This window comes from Lytechinus variegatus, chromosome 10 (assembly GCF_018143015.1).
Source record: "Lytechinus variegatus isolate NC3 chromosome 10, Lvar_3.0, whole genome shotgun sequence".
NCBI classification, from domain to species: Eukaryota; Metazoa; Echinodermata; class Echinoidea; order Temnopleuroida; family Toxopneustidae; genus Lytechinus; species Lytechinus variegatus.
Genome location: NC_054749.1, coordinates 25,485,542 through 25,499,605, shown reverse-complemented (window position 1 = coordinate 25,499,605; position 14,064 = coordinate 25,485,542). Strand labels below are relative to the sequence as shown.

Sequence of the window (14,064 nt, the reverse complement as noted above, 5' to 3'; positions counted from 1 at the left end):
TATCACGCTAATTCGTAGGTGCAGACGCACTTGGGATTATTTATTCACGGCGTCAGACCATAATGCATCGATGCCTCGCTCGAGCAGGAATCACTCTTCTTGCGATGGTGGAGACGGGGTTTCTTGAATCTCGAGATTAATCGCGAAGAGGGCCGATCGGGTTAAAATCTTGAGATTGGGCAAACTCGGGATGGTGCAGCACCGTCTATAGAAACCATAGAAGTCATATCCATACATCATCATGATCATTTTATGTAATTGTAATGATGAAAGGGCTTTTTAAGAGCCCAGATTTGTTTGGATGAGTCCCTAATTGAGTTTTATCAAGTTTCCCCAAAAGAAAGAAAAGGAACGATAAGTTCTTGATTTTGGTACACAGGGAGACATATCATGTATCTTTTGAAATAATTATCAATTCAATAATGTTTTTTCTAAGTAGATGATTTCTTCCACTGCCACAACAGCTTTTGAAATTATCAGTATTATCAGGAGGTTTTACTTACCCTTTTTCTCCAATTTTGCATAACGTGTGTTTGAAATAGTGAGACAATGATTAGGCCTGCCTATGACCATTTTCTATAAAGGAAATGGATATCCAATGCTGCATGCCAAAATACCAGATTCATGAAAGTTCAGAGCAACAAAATGTATGGTCCATAATGTACCGGTATACATTATTTTCTTGGAAGGAGAAAACACTTTTGTTACTTAAATTTCTAATTGTCTTTGTCCATCTTAAAGAGTAATGAATTTTGAAGAATGTACCAGCTTCATAAATGTTGTGAGTGACATCCCCTGTCATGTGTCAGTACGTACATGGCCTGTGGCGTTTTTGTTTTAATAGTGATTAAAAAAACCCACCATGACTTTCATATTTTACTATCTAATTTTATTCTGCAAACTCCTTTCTTCCTTGACTCACTTCCTTTGCCAGAGTTCATCTTCTTCAGATTTTTTTTTATCTTGAACTTCCTCATGGCTTGTCTAACCTTTGCTTGTTCTCCCTTAATTCTCCCTGGTCTCATATAATGACAGAACAAATTTGTACACATGTATATGACCGCTATATTAATGTTTAGGTAAACCTGCATAAGTCAAGCTTACGTAGGCCGAATATTTGCCCAAGTTGAATCTTCTCAGTCATTGTGTCTGTATTTTGAGACTATGGACCCTGTAGTGACTGAATAGGGTCCACGGGTTCAAGTTTGTTTTGACCCAACAATTCATTCCTACGATTGTTACATGACGACTGTCGATCACTCTGCATGGGCATAGAAGATGTTTATTTTCTTTACTCACATTCACAATATGAGAATGTTTGTACAAAATATTCAGCTAGGAAAATTTGGCTTTCATTTTCTTTGTTCCTATGAGTAGCACATGTACAGTGTATCTTCTTGATTTGAAGTTATGATACCTTCATTACCTTTTCACAAGTTTTGTTGTGTTGGTAACCAAATAAAAGTCTACTACATTTCACTGATTTTTTTTATTAAAAAAATGAATTGCTGTTGGCTCTCCTAGTTAAAATATGTCATGGTCAATGTTTAAATCATCTTTGTGAATTGTGGCAAGAATCTAGTCTGGGCCCTGTTATACAAAGGTTAACAATTGAACACAAAATAGAAATGGTTAATCAATATCACTGATGTTTGTTTATTTAGTCCAATATATACCTATAGTACAATGCCTGGTTGGCTTGTCGTATTCGAGCAAATGGGAGGATGAATGTTAAACATTCTTACCGTTGCACACAAGATGTACCATCCAAAATGTACCATTGCAGGTCTTTAGGAGGTGACGTCACAATATGATTTAATTCATTGTGCTCAGTAAACATGAAGGTGCAATAAACGTATAAGCCTGCTTGCTAAATGCGCAATGTGCGCTCGTGTGATTTTGCTTTTTGCTTTCAATTTTTTTTGGTCCCTTTTTATAGATTACTGCAGGGAAAAACTCTTTGTTTTTTCATATTTTCGCTAAATTCTGAGGCGTTGTACAGCACAAATAGTGAATATTCTTATTTGTGCAATGGTGCGAGATTTCGCATGAAAAGAAAGAGATGCTCTATTCAACTCGGCTAATGCCTCGTTGAATATAGCATCTTTCTTACACCTCATGCGAATCTCACACCATTGCAGTCATGCCTATTCGCTATTTGTATATTATCAAACTATCAAAAACGTGTTTGAAACATGAAATGGATTGCAAATATTTGTGTTTACTTGATCTCCAATTGTACATCATCCTTTTAACCCTGAACTTGTATCAAGTTTGCTTTGTTATCAGCCAAACCAGAGAGATTGATATGATATCCTCAGTAGGCAGTATTGTCTTTGGATTTTATTCATTCTTGTTCCCTTTCCAAAATTGGGGTCATGCTAGATTTTGTGCGTAGATCGATTTGTAGTTTGAATTCCATTATGGCTTCAAAGTTTGTGATTTATAAAGATTTAGATCAAGTCATTGATTTTATTTTCCTATCAGACAGTAATCGTTATCATAGGGTCTATCTAGGTTTTTTTTATGTACAGACTGATATTGTTATTGAAATGATTTTCTCTTTCCATGCTTTCTGTTGTCTTTTCCCCAGGCCTTATATTATTTGTTTGATATGTAGGACAACCATGACCGACTAATCAATGGTACAATGTTCCTTCGATATATAGTGTAGAAAAAAGTATTTGATATTGATGTTACAGTGTACATGGACATTGGACAATATGATTTTTTTTCTTCATTGTTTCTTTATTATTAGGCATATAGAGGAAAGATTATTTGATATTGAATTTTCGATAGATTATAAATATTTATTTTCTTTATATTTTTCATTCATATCTATCTTTCTTACAGGGCATAGAGTACTTGATACAGAACAATCTTCTGAAGGAGACACCAGAGGAGGTTGCACAGTTCCTTTACAAAGGAGAAGGTCTTAATAAGACAGCGATAGGAGACTACTTAGGAGATAGGTTTGTATATATGCATATTATATCCATGCCACACCCACTTCCCTCTTGTTCATTCTGGAAAATTCTATAAAATTTTGTCTTTAAAGTGTACTTATTGCTTTAAAGATAAATATTAACCCTTTTGGGGTTTATCAAAAGAGATTAGAAGAGTGAGTGAAATGCTAAAACAATGATGGGTACACGTATGTATCAAATTTACCAAAACATAAAACAATAAGCCTTGACCCCAAATAAATGCCTACGTTGGACTGGTTTTCTTCCAGCATGAATATACACTGTAAAAGGCCAACTTTGTAAATTGTATTAATGTGTGGGGTGTCCAGAACTAGTGGTTAAGACTCGTTCAATCTGAGGGAAGTGGGTTCCATTCCCAGCCATAGCGAGTTTTCCTTCAGCAAGAAATTTACCCACATTTGGCTGCACTTGACCCAGGTTAGGTAAATGGGTACTGGCAGGAAGTACTTCCTCAAAAAGCTTTGAGCACCTGAATCGGTCGACTAGCTTAGATGGGGTAATATAGGAGCGCCTTGAGCACCTAAAAAGGTGGATACATAGGCCTATACTATACAAATCCTATTTTATTTATATTATCATTATAATGGGCTGTGTTCTTGCCAACCCCCATGCACATGTAATATAGAAATCCTGGTCAATTATGCTTGCTTGTGTATGCCTACATTTTGCTAACTCACTGAAATATGATTTTGTACCAGTCAAAAGTACAGAGACTCAATGCTTATGCAATCAAGTTTTTCTCTTTTTATTTACCATGCATTTTTCTTTCCCAACCTTATTGAGTCATCTAGGTTGTTGTCTGTATTTCCCATAGTAATTTGCAGTTCATGGGTTCTTTTTGCTATTTTATTCGCCAGTAAATTGTCCAAGTAGATCAACAGAACCCATGTTTTCAAAGTCCAAGTAAACAAGCACAAATTTTTGGCCTATTCAAACAGTTGTGACCATGACTGAACAAATAGCACAATTTGTGCTGATCTGTTTTATTCATGCGTCAATGATATTCAGTGCTTCTGTTCCTAGCAGTGACACATGTAGCAGTGACACATGTAAATACATACATGTACACTTATTCTTTTTTATTGCTACAACAATGTTCTTAGGTAAACGCATTACAGTAACATGTTTTAAGAGCACACATACCCTCTTCACACTGGCCACAAACACCGCTACAGTACCGGGACTGTCCCGAGACTGTATTGATGTTGCCGGTCAGTGTGAATTCTCGACCCGCAATAAACTAATCCGGGATAACCTTGTCTCTCAATAATTCAGCAACAAACTATCGCTACTCGCTAGGCAAGTCATAGTAATAGCAGCTGGACAGCCCTACGACTCGTGGTGTTCCTTCAGAGCGAAGGCATGCCTCTACAACCACGGGATAAACCACTTGTGATATGTTTACTGTAATTTAATGTGGGTGTGTCGTGGTCTAGTGGTTATGACTCTTGTCTTTCGTTCTGAAGGACGTGGGTTCGATTCCCTGCCCTCAAGTATTTGAGTGCTGGAAGTATTTGGGTGATGGGAAGGGGTCGGTTGTCAGAGCCCTGAAGCTTGAATATGAGGCCTTGATAATGTGCCCATAATCTTGTCTTATCATGTTGACATCTTGACTTGAATTCTAGTTCATCAGAATTTAGGAAATGGTTGAAAATATTCTACAATGTAATTCCTTTATGTATTTTTCCATAGTGGCTTGCATGTGCCACATTGCAATGCCTGATGCACCACGGTTGGTACGTACACGGTTAATTGAGAACCTCTGGCTTAAATTTTGTAAGGTTGACTGTGAAGTTGACTGTACTCTGAAGTCCAAAGATTGACCTTCCCAAGTCTATGTGGATACTGTCCCTATAGGAATACTATAGTTTTTAGGTTGTACGGTAGGGAAGGGTAGAGTAGAGGTCAAGTTCTAATGACCATTCATGTCAAACTACTCAGAGATGTCAGCTGCAAGAGACAGGTTTCTGGTCGGCAAACTGCTTTGAAGCAAAGTCATGCCCGTTGAAGGCATGTTGAAATCAAAATTAGTTTTGGATACATACATGTAGGTTGAGAGAGGAGTCACTCCACTGTTAAGGTGTATACATGTGCAACCACCCCCCCCCCCTCCATTAAAAAAAAGGAGAAGATAAATAATGAATAAAAAGAAAAAACTAAATTAGAAAATAAAAGAAATTAATAATTTTAAAAAGCAAGCAAATGTAAAGGAAATAAATAATAGAAATTTGAAAGAGGTTTGCATGTAGTAATTGAGTAAATGCATATTTTGCTAGTAAAGACCTGATATTTAGGGACACTGTAATCCAGAAAATTGTAAAGGTAGGTTGTTTATTGTTATTACAACAGATATTCCCCTTAAAATTCAATATTATTGTAAAAAAAAAAATAGGTCCAATGAAATCTAAGGGATTTTTTGTATTAATTTCAATAAGAAATGTAAAATATGAAATGAACTGAGAAAAAAAATAAGAGAAAGGGATGTAAAATTACCTAATTATGAAATTGTCCCTAATGATGTAATTTACTTAATGGGCTTCACTATTTTAATTATCCTTGAATTCCTTTGACCTATGCATATCATATTTAGTTTGACTGTGAAAGTGAAATGAGGCTTGTCATTTCCTTGGGGATTTTTTCTTCAAAAATTAATGGATACTTGTGAATAAATAAACACAGCAGAAAATAAGATGTCCTGTTATGGTTCCAAGTGAAAGAGAAATACAACATTTACACTTAAAAGGTATGCAGAAAGTAATTCTACCAGGAGGGATAATGTGTGTCGAGTATTAATCAGCATTTTTTCGTAAAACTGTGTATGGTAGTGATGAAGCGAAAGGCAGACAAGGATATTTATCCCCTGGGAGGAAGCGATACAAGCCAAATCACATCAATTTCTTTCACCCTACAACCGGAGCTGTAATTAAATTCTGTCGTTGGGTGGATAGTTTTTCCCTGTGACCGGCATGTAGATATAGATACACCTCTTTTAAGTCCACCCCCTTCCCATCATGCCTCAGTCCATCAGCAGGAGTACATTGACAATTTTTTGGGGTGGACATTATAATGTGATCAACATTGTTCACATATTTTGGATCATATCAATTGTATATCATCTCTCAGTATGTATCTGCATTCATGATGTATATTTGTGAAATGGTACAAACGAGAAATTGGACACTTTTTCCCCCTTGAAATGGTGGCCCCTAATGGTCTAATTTGTAAATGACGTTCAGAAAGGTGTAACTTGTTATAAAATCAACCATTATGTTTCGTCTAGATCATCAAAGCAGTTTTATAGTGGAATTTATGATTTTCTTTTTATATCGATTCTATTCATTTGAAAATTATAATACACAGTAAATAAAGAGAGATTAGTGTGCTCTTTTGCAACGTTTGCAGGATTTTCAAAATGTGTATTTCAGGGCATTTTGCCCCCTTTCTTCATATTGTACATTTGCATGGTACAATTACCTCGATATAGTGTTTACTGTAATGCTGCAAACAAAATATGAATTCCCTAGAATTAATGAATTAATAATAAATTGTTAGAATTCCTAGTTAGAATTATATTATGGCTATAGCTGTGTCCTTTTTATGCATAAATTGGTTTACATACACATTATAGACTATATAGTCTAAATGATTTTTTTTTAATGTCTCCATTTTCTGGTCTTGTGACTAATTGCAACTTCTATCCAGTGATTAATAGCCTTGTGGTTTAAGTACTGACGGTGTTAACAAACTTTTCGTTTGATACCTGAATGGTGTCATATTTGACACCCGGCCATAGTCACCAGCCTCAAGACTATAGTGCATTTACCTTTATTCAAATCTATCCTGTCAATTCTATTCCATACATTTATATTATTCTTGTTGTAGTTTGTATTTAATGAATTTAAATTGCCCCCACCACCCTCCCCCACATGAAGAAATCACAATGACACACTGACACTGACAATGCAATAGACAAAGCCAATGCACACCATTTCCCATTGTTTCAATGTCGCTTTATACCCCTTGAGGCTCAGATACGAAATAATATATACTTTCCGTGGTTGAGCGTGCTTTGGTTACGACCATTGAAAATGTGATGTATGTTCACCTCCCCTTGTTAGGGCTGTAATTGTATACTCGGTGTGTCAATTTCACTATAATCTAGGACAATGTACCCCCAGGGGCTTACTGACGCTCAACCTGAATAAAAAAAAGGAAAATTGTCACTCCCCAAGTGAATATCTTTTCTCCAGGAGCTCCACATATCAAATTATGTTGCTATGTGTAGGCCTACTGGATATTTCATTTATGATGCAAGTGTGAACCTATTTTTCACATAGAATTGAATGGTCCAGGATATGGATATTTCTAATATGTTAATTAGGCCCATGCTTTAAAAAGATGTGTCATCATTTAAAGTAATTAGAAAAGTTATTATTTATAGTAATTGCAATAGTTATCATTTATAGTTATTACAATAATAATACCAACATGCTTATATAGCACATATCACTGCCAAATGCGTCCCTATGCGCTTCATTGGATATCATTACCCAGGCTTTAGCCTCGTAGCCTTTTACAACGCAGTGGCATTTCAAGGAATACATTCCTGCCAGGTACCCATCTACCTCACCTGGGTCGAGTGCAGCACAATGTGGATGAATTTCTTGGAAATTACACCATGGCTGGGATTCGAACCCAGGATCCTCTCTTTCAAAGTCCAAAGACTGATCCACTGGGCCACAATGCTCCACTCCAATAGTCACATTATATTATATTTCATACTTATTTGCTGATATTCACAGATTTGCTAATTTCTCTGTTAAAGGTTCAAAGTAATAATTTTTTTTTTTTTTGGGGGGGGGAGGGGTACTCCCTGATTTTTCGAGGTGTGAGGTCCAGACATTGTACCCTTCACCTAGGGCAAATTTGGAAAAAATATTAAGACATGTTAATGATTTAACAATTATTGTGAGTATAAATAAAAGTACTCCTCATCATAAAAAGGTAATATTCATTTTATCTTTGGTATGATACGGATATATTTCTTTTAGTCTTGAGATTGTGAATTGTTACATTTCTTTCATGTTTATTTTTAAACTCTTTTTCTTTTTCTTTCACAGGAAAGACTTCAATATAGAGGTACTGGAATCGTTTGTAGCTCTCCATGAGTTTAAAGACATGATCCTCGTACAGGCACTAAGGTAAATATCAATTATAAAAAATAATAAAGTCTCAAAACATCAGAAATATAAACTTATCGATATGATATGATGTGCAACTTCAGGCTTAGAACACTTCCATTTGTTAGGCTCATTTTATAGGCCAAGTCAACCCCATCAAAAAAAGTTTATTTGAATGGAGACAAATCAATTATATAAGCATTATGCTGAAATTTTCATCAAAATCAGATGTAAAATAATGAAAGTCATGACATTTACAAGTTTTGCTGTTCTTTAGGCCTACACATTGAAAGACATTTTGACATTTCATGACATTTCCGAGGTGGAATAAATTCCTCGTCAGTATATCATGTTATAGTTCCATTTGAATTCTGTCATACATGTACACGTGTTTATCAATTTACAATTACAAGCAGGAAATCACCCTCATGTACAGACAAGAAGTCATCATTAGAGCGTTGGATATTTGTACACACACATCACATAAATGCTCATTGCATTAAAATGTACTGGACTCGTCTCTGCAACGTTAGTTTACATTTTATAATGAAGTATTTCATTCCATATGGTATCTGTCAAGTGCAGACGATCAATACCCGAGAATGATAGAATGCAGAAATCCGCTGGGGGATACTCTACACATGCAAAATTTATTAAGAAGTTGAATGCAAGATGCAGCACCCAGCCAGACAGCAATCATCATAATTTGTAAAACTTGTCTGTAACAACCTCAGTGGAATAGTGCCAATGGATTTTCTTTGTATCATAAGTGGAATATGTATCTGGATATCTTTTTACAACATTTTTTTATATCACATTTATTCCCATAGAAAGCAAAGGGAAGTACAAAGAAAATAAGTCCAGGTTACTTTTTTTTCCTTTTGAACTATTACAGGGCTAATGTTATGAATAATAAATTACAGACAAATAATATGATGCAAACAAAATATTCTAAGAACAGCCATCATTGTTGATGTGTATTATCTAAGCCCGAATAGGGTCTTAAAGTTTTACTAGAAGTCATGGTATGTCTTGTTTTCTCAATTTCATGCTCTCAACTGTGGACAGCCCCCCCCAAAAAAAAAAACACACCCCAAAACATTGAAAAATTTCAACCAACTCAACAAATTTCCTTTCCAATATAACCTCTCAACTATGAGGGGGGTGGGCTCATCTGAAATAAATTAAAATGTTGAACCTTCATTTTTATCATTGTATGTAGTCACAACAGGGAAAATGTTTTGTCTGTTACTGTGGGGGTCTCATTGGGGTGGTATCATGTGACTTGTCTGTACCTTATCCATGCTCATTCAGCCAATCGAATATTGGCAAATTGGCATCGTTCCTATTTAAAGAACCTTTAAAGTCTAACCCATCACCCAAATGAGGTGATTTAGGAACATTTTTGTGCAATATGATATTCATCAGTTATGCCTGGCAAGGGCTTGATGTCTTGTTTTGGCCTTGATAATGGGAGATGGTCGTGTCTGATATGAGATAGTTATTACCCCAGCTGTCTGAGTATTTGATGAAAATGATCTTATTAGATGATATCCCTCACCATCAATAGGTCAAAATTATGAAGTTACCCTGCATTCAAGCTCATCATGACGTTGACGTTTACGCAATACATTGCTTTTTTTCTCCTTTTATTATAATTTTAGACTTAAATTAAAGTGAAAATTGACTTTAGTTGATGTGGTTCATTGTTGAATCATGTCTGAATTTCTATGGGAAGGAGGAAAGAGGAGTGGATTTTTGACAGCAGAAAAAGTTGGCTGTTTCCTGTATTATCAGGCTGGGAATTCAATTAACATTACAAGATTTCCTTCAAATATATATGCTTCATGAACATTAGGGAATTAATTGTAAAAAGAGATTAAGTCAGTAATTATAAAACATATGTATTGTTAGAATTTTAGAAATTATGTTACTGTTTGTTGATGTGTATGGTACCTTTAAATGTAAAACATTCTATGATATTCTGAGTACATGCTTTTCTTCTTGATCAATTAAGAGTATTTTGTGTATTTTTTGTGTATTTTTTTTGTGTATTCTCAGGCAATTCCTGTGGAGTTTCCGTCTGCCTGGGGAAGCTCAGAAGATTGATCGTATGATGGAATGCTTTGCAAAGCGTTACTGTGAAACCAACCCTGGGGTCTTTGAATCAACAGGTATACACCTATTCTCAAAACAGTATGGCCCGTATTCTGAAGTCGGGTTTAACTTAAACTCAGGTTTAAAGTTGTGGTTTAAGTATGGACAGCCAATTGTTACATAAATCACTAACAGTAGATATATCATATTTCAGCTCATTTTGATCTTAAACCATTAGTAATTGTCTAGGAAGTATAAAAAGATGATTGTCTTCACTATCGATGAATCAGAAAAAAGCATAGTAAACATAAGAAAAATACAACTTAATGATAATTTTGGCTTCCCATAATTTTAGCACAGAGTTAGACCATGGTCTAAGTTAAACCCGACTTCGGAATACGGGCCTATGTCTCACATCTTAGGCCGTGTTTATGCTTCCACTTTTCAGGCCAGAATCAGCGTTTCGAAACGTGATTAGTCCAAAACACAGTTGCGTTCATGCTTACTTTCATTTAAACGCTGTTTCAAAACGCTGATCTTAAACTCACAAAAAGGTACGTTTGTGAACGTCGTTTGACCAGAATCAGGCTTTCTAGGGAAGTATAAACAGAACCACGATCGTAAACTTGTTTAAATGACGTCATTTGGTACATGCTTCCGGTGAGATGAAAATCGGCAGGCAGATACAGTCGCATTGCTCCATGTTATCTCCACATAATAACAACACTCGGGGAAAAAACTTTCGAAAGAAGGCGCGCTTAATTTGAACTCGCTTTCCTGCTCAATGAAAATTAAGATGCAAAGCCAGCTGGAGATCGTGATTTCGCCTCTGAAAAGTTAAGCATAAACAGCACTCCCAGAATCACGTTTACGATCGACGTTTGAAAACGCTGATTCTGTCCTCACAATGGGAGCAAAAACATACCCCTAGAAGAAAATGATCAGGGTGTCCAATCTCCAAAACAACCTTGGCTGTTATACATGTGAAAAAAAAGATAACCACCCCTCCACCAATTAAAAAAGTACACAAAAGAAATGAAAATAATAGAAAAAAATCACTAAAAAGCCTCCAGAAATCCCCCCCTCCAAAAAAAGTAGAACACCCGTAAAATGCCATTGGCCTAAATCCAAATTGAAATTTTGAATTTGAAAATTATATCCATCTTGTGTCAAAAAGATGACATTTCCCCTTTTTAATTCCACAGCAATGTCTTAGCTTAAGATGTTAGTGTGAATATGGATGCAAACTGCCAACCCATGAATGAATGAGTTGGGAGTAAGAATTAGCAACTATAATACAACACGTTTACTTTCTGTTTCTGTAAGTTACAATTCAGTGTGAAGGTTCATTAGGTATTGTGAATGGTTACCCTTTCTCTCCTGTTCATCCAGATACATGCTATGTGTTATCGTTTGCCATCATCATGTTGAACACCAGTCTACACAACCCCAATGTCAAGGACAAACCTACACTAGAAAGGTTTATCCACATGAACAGAGGGATTAACGAGGGAGGTGATTTACCTGAAGAACTTCTCAAGGTATTTATTGAGTTCAGACCCAGTAGAATAACTTATGGGAATGAATTCTCTATATTCGCCGCAGGCTCTATTCTATCTCAATTCAGATATTATTGTCGAATGTAGACTTTAAGCTTCTATTTGTTGTTTTGTTTCAATAAATACCATTTTACTACTGCTACTACTACGACTACTTCTAGTAGACTAGATTATTACAGCTGGTGTTTGCTAGCCTTTTTGCTTCAGTGTTATCTGTCTTGTCTGTCTATCTATATGTCTGTCTGTCCGTCCGTCCGTCCATCCATCCATCCATCTCTATCTCTCAATATATTTCTTTTTTCTTTTTCTATTAATCTATATCTGTCTGTCTGTCCTTGTGTCTTTCCTTCCCCCTTCCCCACCCCACTTGGCAATCCTGTATCCTATGAATAATCCTTGACTATAGTGTTGAGACCGTGTGTTAGTATGATCTCTCTCACTTCCCTCGAATTATTCATGACACCTTGGTTTTCTTCCAAAATGCAAGATTTTGACCCAATTTATTCTTTCTTGGCCCATGATTCTGTCAAAGATTTCTCAGATATAAAACTTTAAAGGGGGACAATCTTTGTTCCTTGTTATGACTGCTCTACTTCATTTGTTACAGATGTTGAACAGAGCATCTTTGAGATCCAGGTTAAGACTGAACTTGATGTATTGTTTTCATGAAAATGGTTCTTGAAAAGTCAAATGCAACTGCATTTTACTGGAATCGGGTACATGCAGTCGATAGGCCCCGACGGCGTAGACATATTAGATCAGTAGACATCGATCCCAGAAATCAGTCTTCGTATTCTGGCATAAAAAATTACTTCAGCAGGAAGTTGCACTGACATTAAAATAGAATTGACTTTTCATAGCACCCACCCGTGACCTTTAGTATGAAGATAAATACACAGGTAAATTAGCGATTTCAATGCTGTTAACATCTGGGAAAATGCTCAAAGATAAGAGCAATTTAAGTGAATTGATTGCCTTCCGATTTCTGATTTATTCAAAAACCACATCCTTCCTTGTAATGTTCATCATGAAAGGGAAAGAGTTTGGCACAAACCCGTACTTGAATGTGTTATCGTTGGAACTCGGATTTAACGTGTGATATCCTGATTTTAATCTTGAGACAATCCATTTATTGAACGGGGAGGGGTGGTTATTTCTATTGAGGGATCAGTCCATTCTAAAATCACATGGTTACAGAATATTGTCTTAATGTAGTGGCCCTCTTATTCAACAAAACTCACTTTTTGAAATATTATAAAATCAAATCAAATCTGCTTTATGAACCACCCTTTAGAAAGTTCATTTCTCTTTTAATTCTAAAGGTTTTGTTCCGTAATTTGAATTTTCCTCTCTCACCCAATAATAAAACTTTTATCAAAAGACCCTCTTTATATCGACCACTTATCTATCAAAACCACTTTTCCTGTGTTTTTTTTTAGCATGTTCCTCAACAATGTGGTTTCTTGTGAAAGAGTTTTAGTTTATTTATGTATCATTTAAGATAGAGTGAAAGTATATAATACAGGAGAGTTCAACCGAAATATTACAGCAAAGTTCTAAAACTAATTTATCACATGCACACCTTAGTTAAAATGAACATCCCTTCTTCTAATAATAGATCATACCTTGGGCTGTGTCTGAGAACACAGATGGGGGGAAACCACTTTGGCACAGAGGGGTGTCCACACCATCCTGTGGGATTGTAATAATTTTCTTCAAAAGGTGTATTGTCTAGCTTTTCCCTGGGACACCTCTGATCTCTGCTACTTCCTTTGTGAAACCAAGGATGGAAATGAGAGCCAGTCTTTGTAGCTAGGTGTAACGCTAAAACAGCGGACAAGAATAACCCTCTTTCACCTACTTTGCCTTCTTTTGTTAGTCTTATGTCTATCGTCTTTTTTCTTGTCTATTTTATGCCTATCGAGTATCCGTGATTGATGTTGTATTTTTTTTAAAATAACAGTTATGGCAGTGGTGGCAACCCCACATTTCATTGAAATTATCGAATTCCCATAGAGAACTCTTGTTAGGCCAAAGATGGTTGCCACTTGAAAACCTGAAAAAGTTACATTTTCTGAACTGTCCGAAAAATTATGAAATTTGAGATCCAAGGTTTCAACGGCCCACTGGTGATGTGTAATTGCCAAAAAGTGATGTAGAAGTCAGTTTTGGGTGTTTCCATTTGATCCAAGTTCAGCAGACCCTTGATAGACTTCATGAACCGAGTCACCAGAGGATTTC

General features: G+C 36.0%; 1 protein-coding gene across 4 annotated transcripts in view; it reads left to right on the top strand.

Annotated features, from left to right (window-relative positions):
* LOC121422346 (cytohesin-1-like) overlaps positions 1-14,064 on the top strand; it is an 84,098-nt gene that overhangs the window by 45,967 nt on the left and 24,067 nt on the right. For all 4 annotated transcript variants that reach the window (XM_041617332.1, XM_041617334.1, XM_041617331.1 and 1 more), the window contains exons 5-8: positions 2,854-2,972; positions 8,108-8,188; positions 10,229-10,341; positions 11,657-11,805. In XM_041617332.1, coding sequence (XP_041473266.1) covers positions 2,854-2,972; positions 8,108-8,188; positions 10,229-10,341; positions 11,657-11,805 — 462 coding nt within the window. The remainder of the gene's footprint in view (positions 1-2,853; positions 2,973-8,107; positions 8,189-10,228; positions 10,342-11,656; positions 11,806-14,064) is intronic.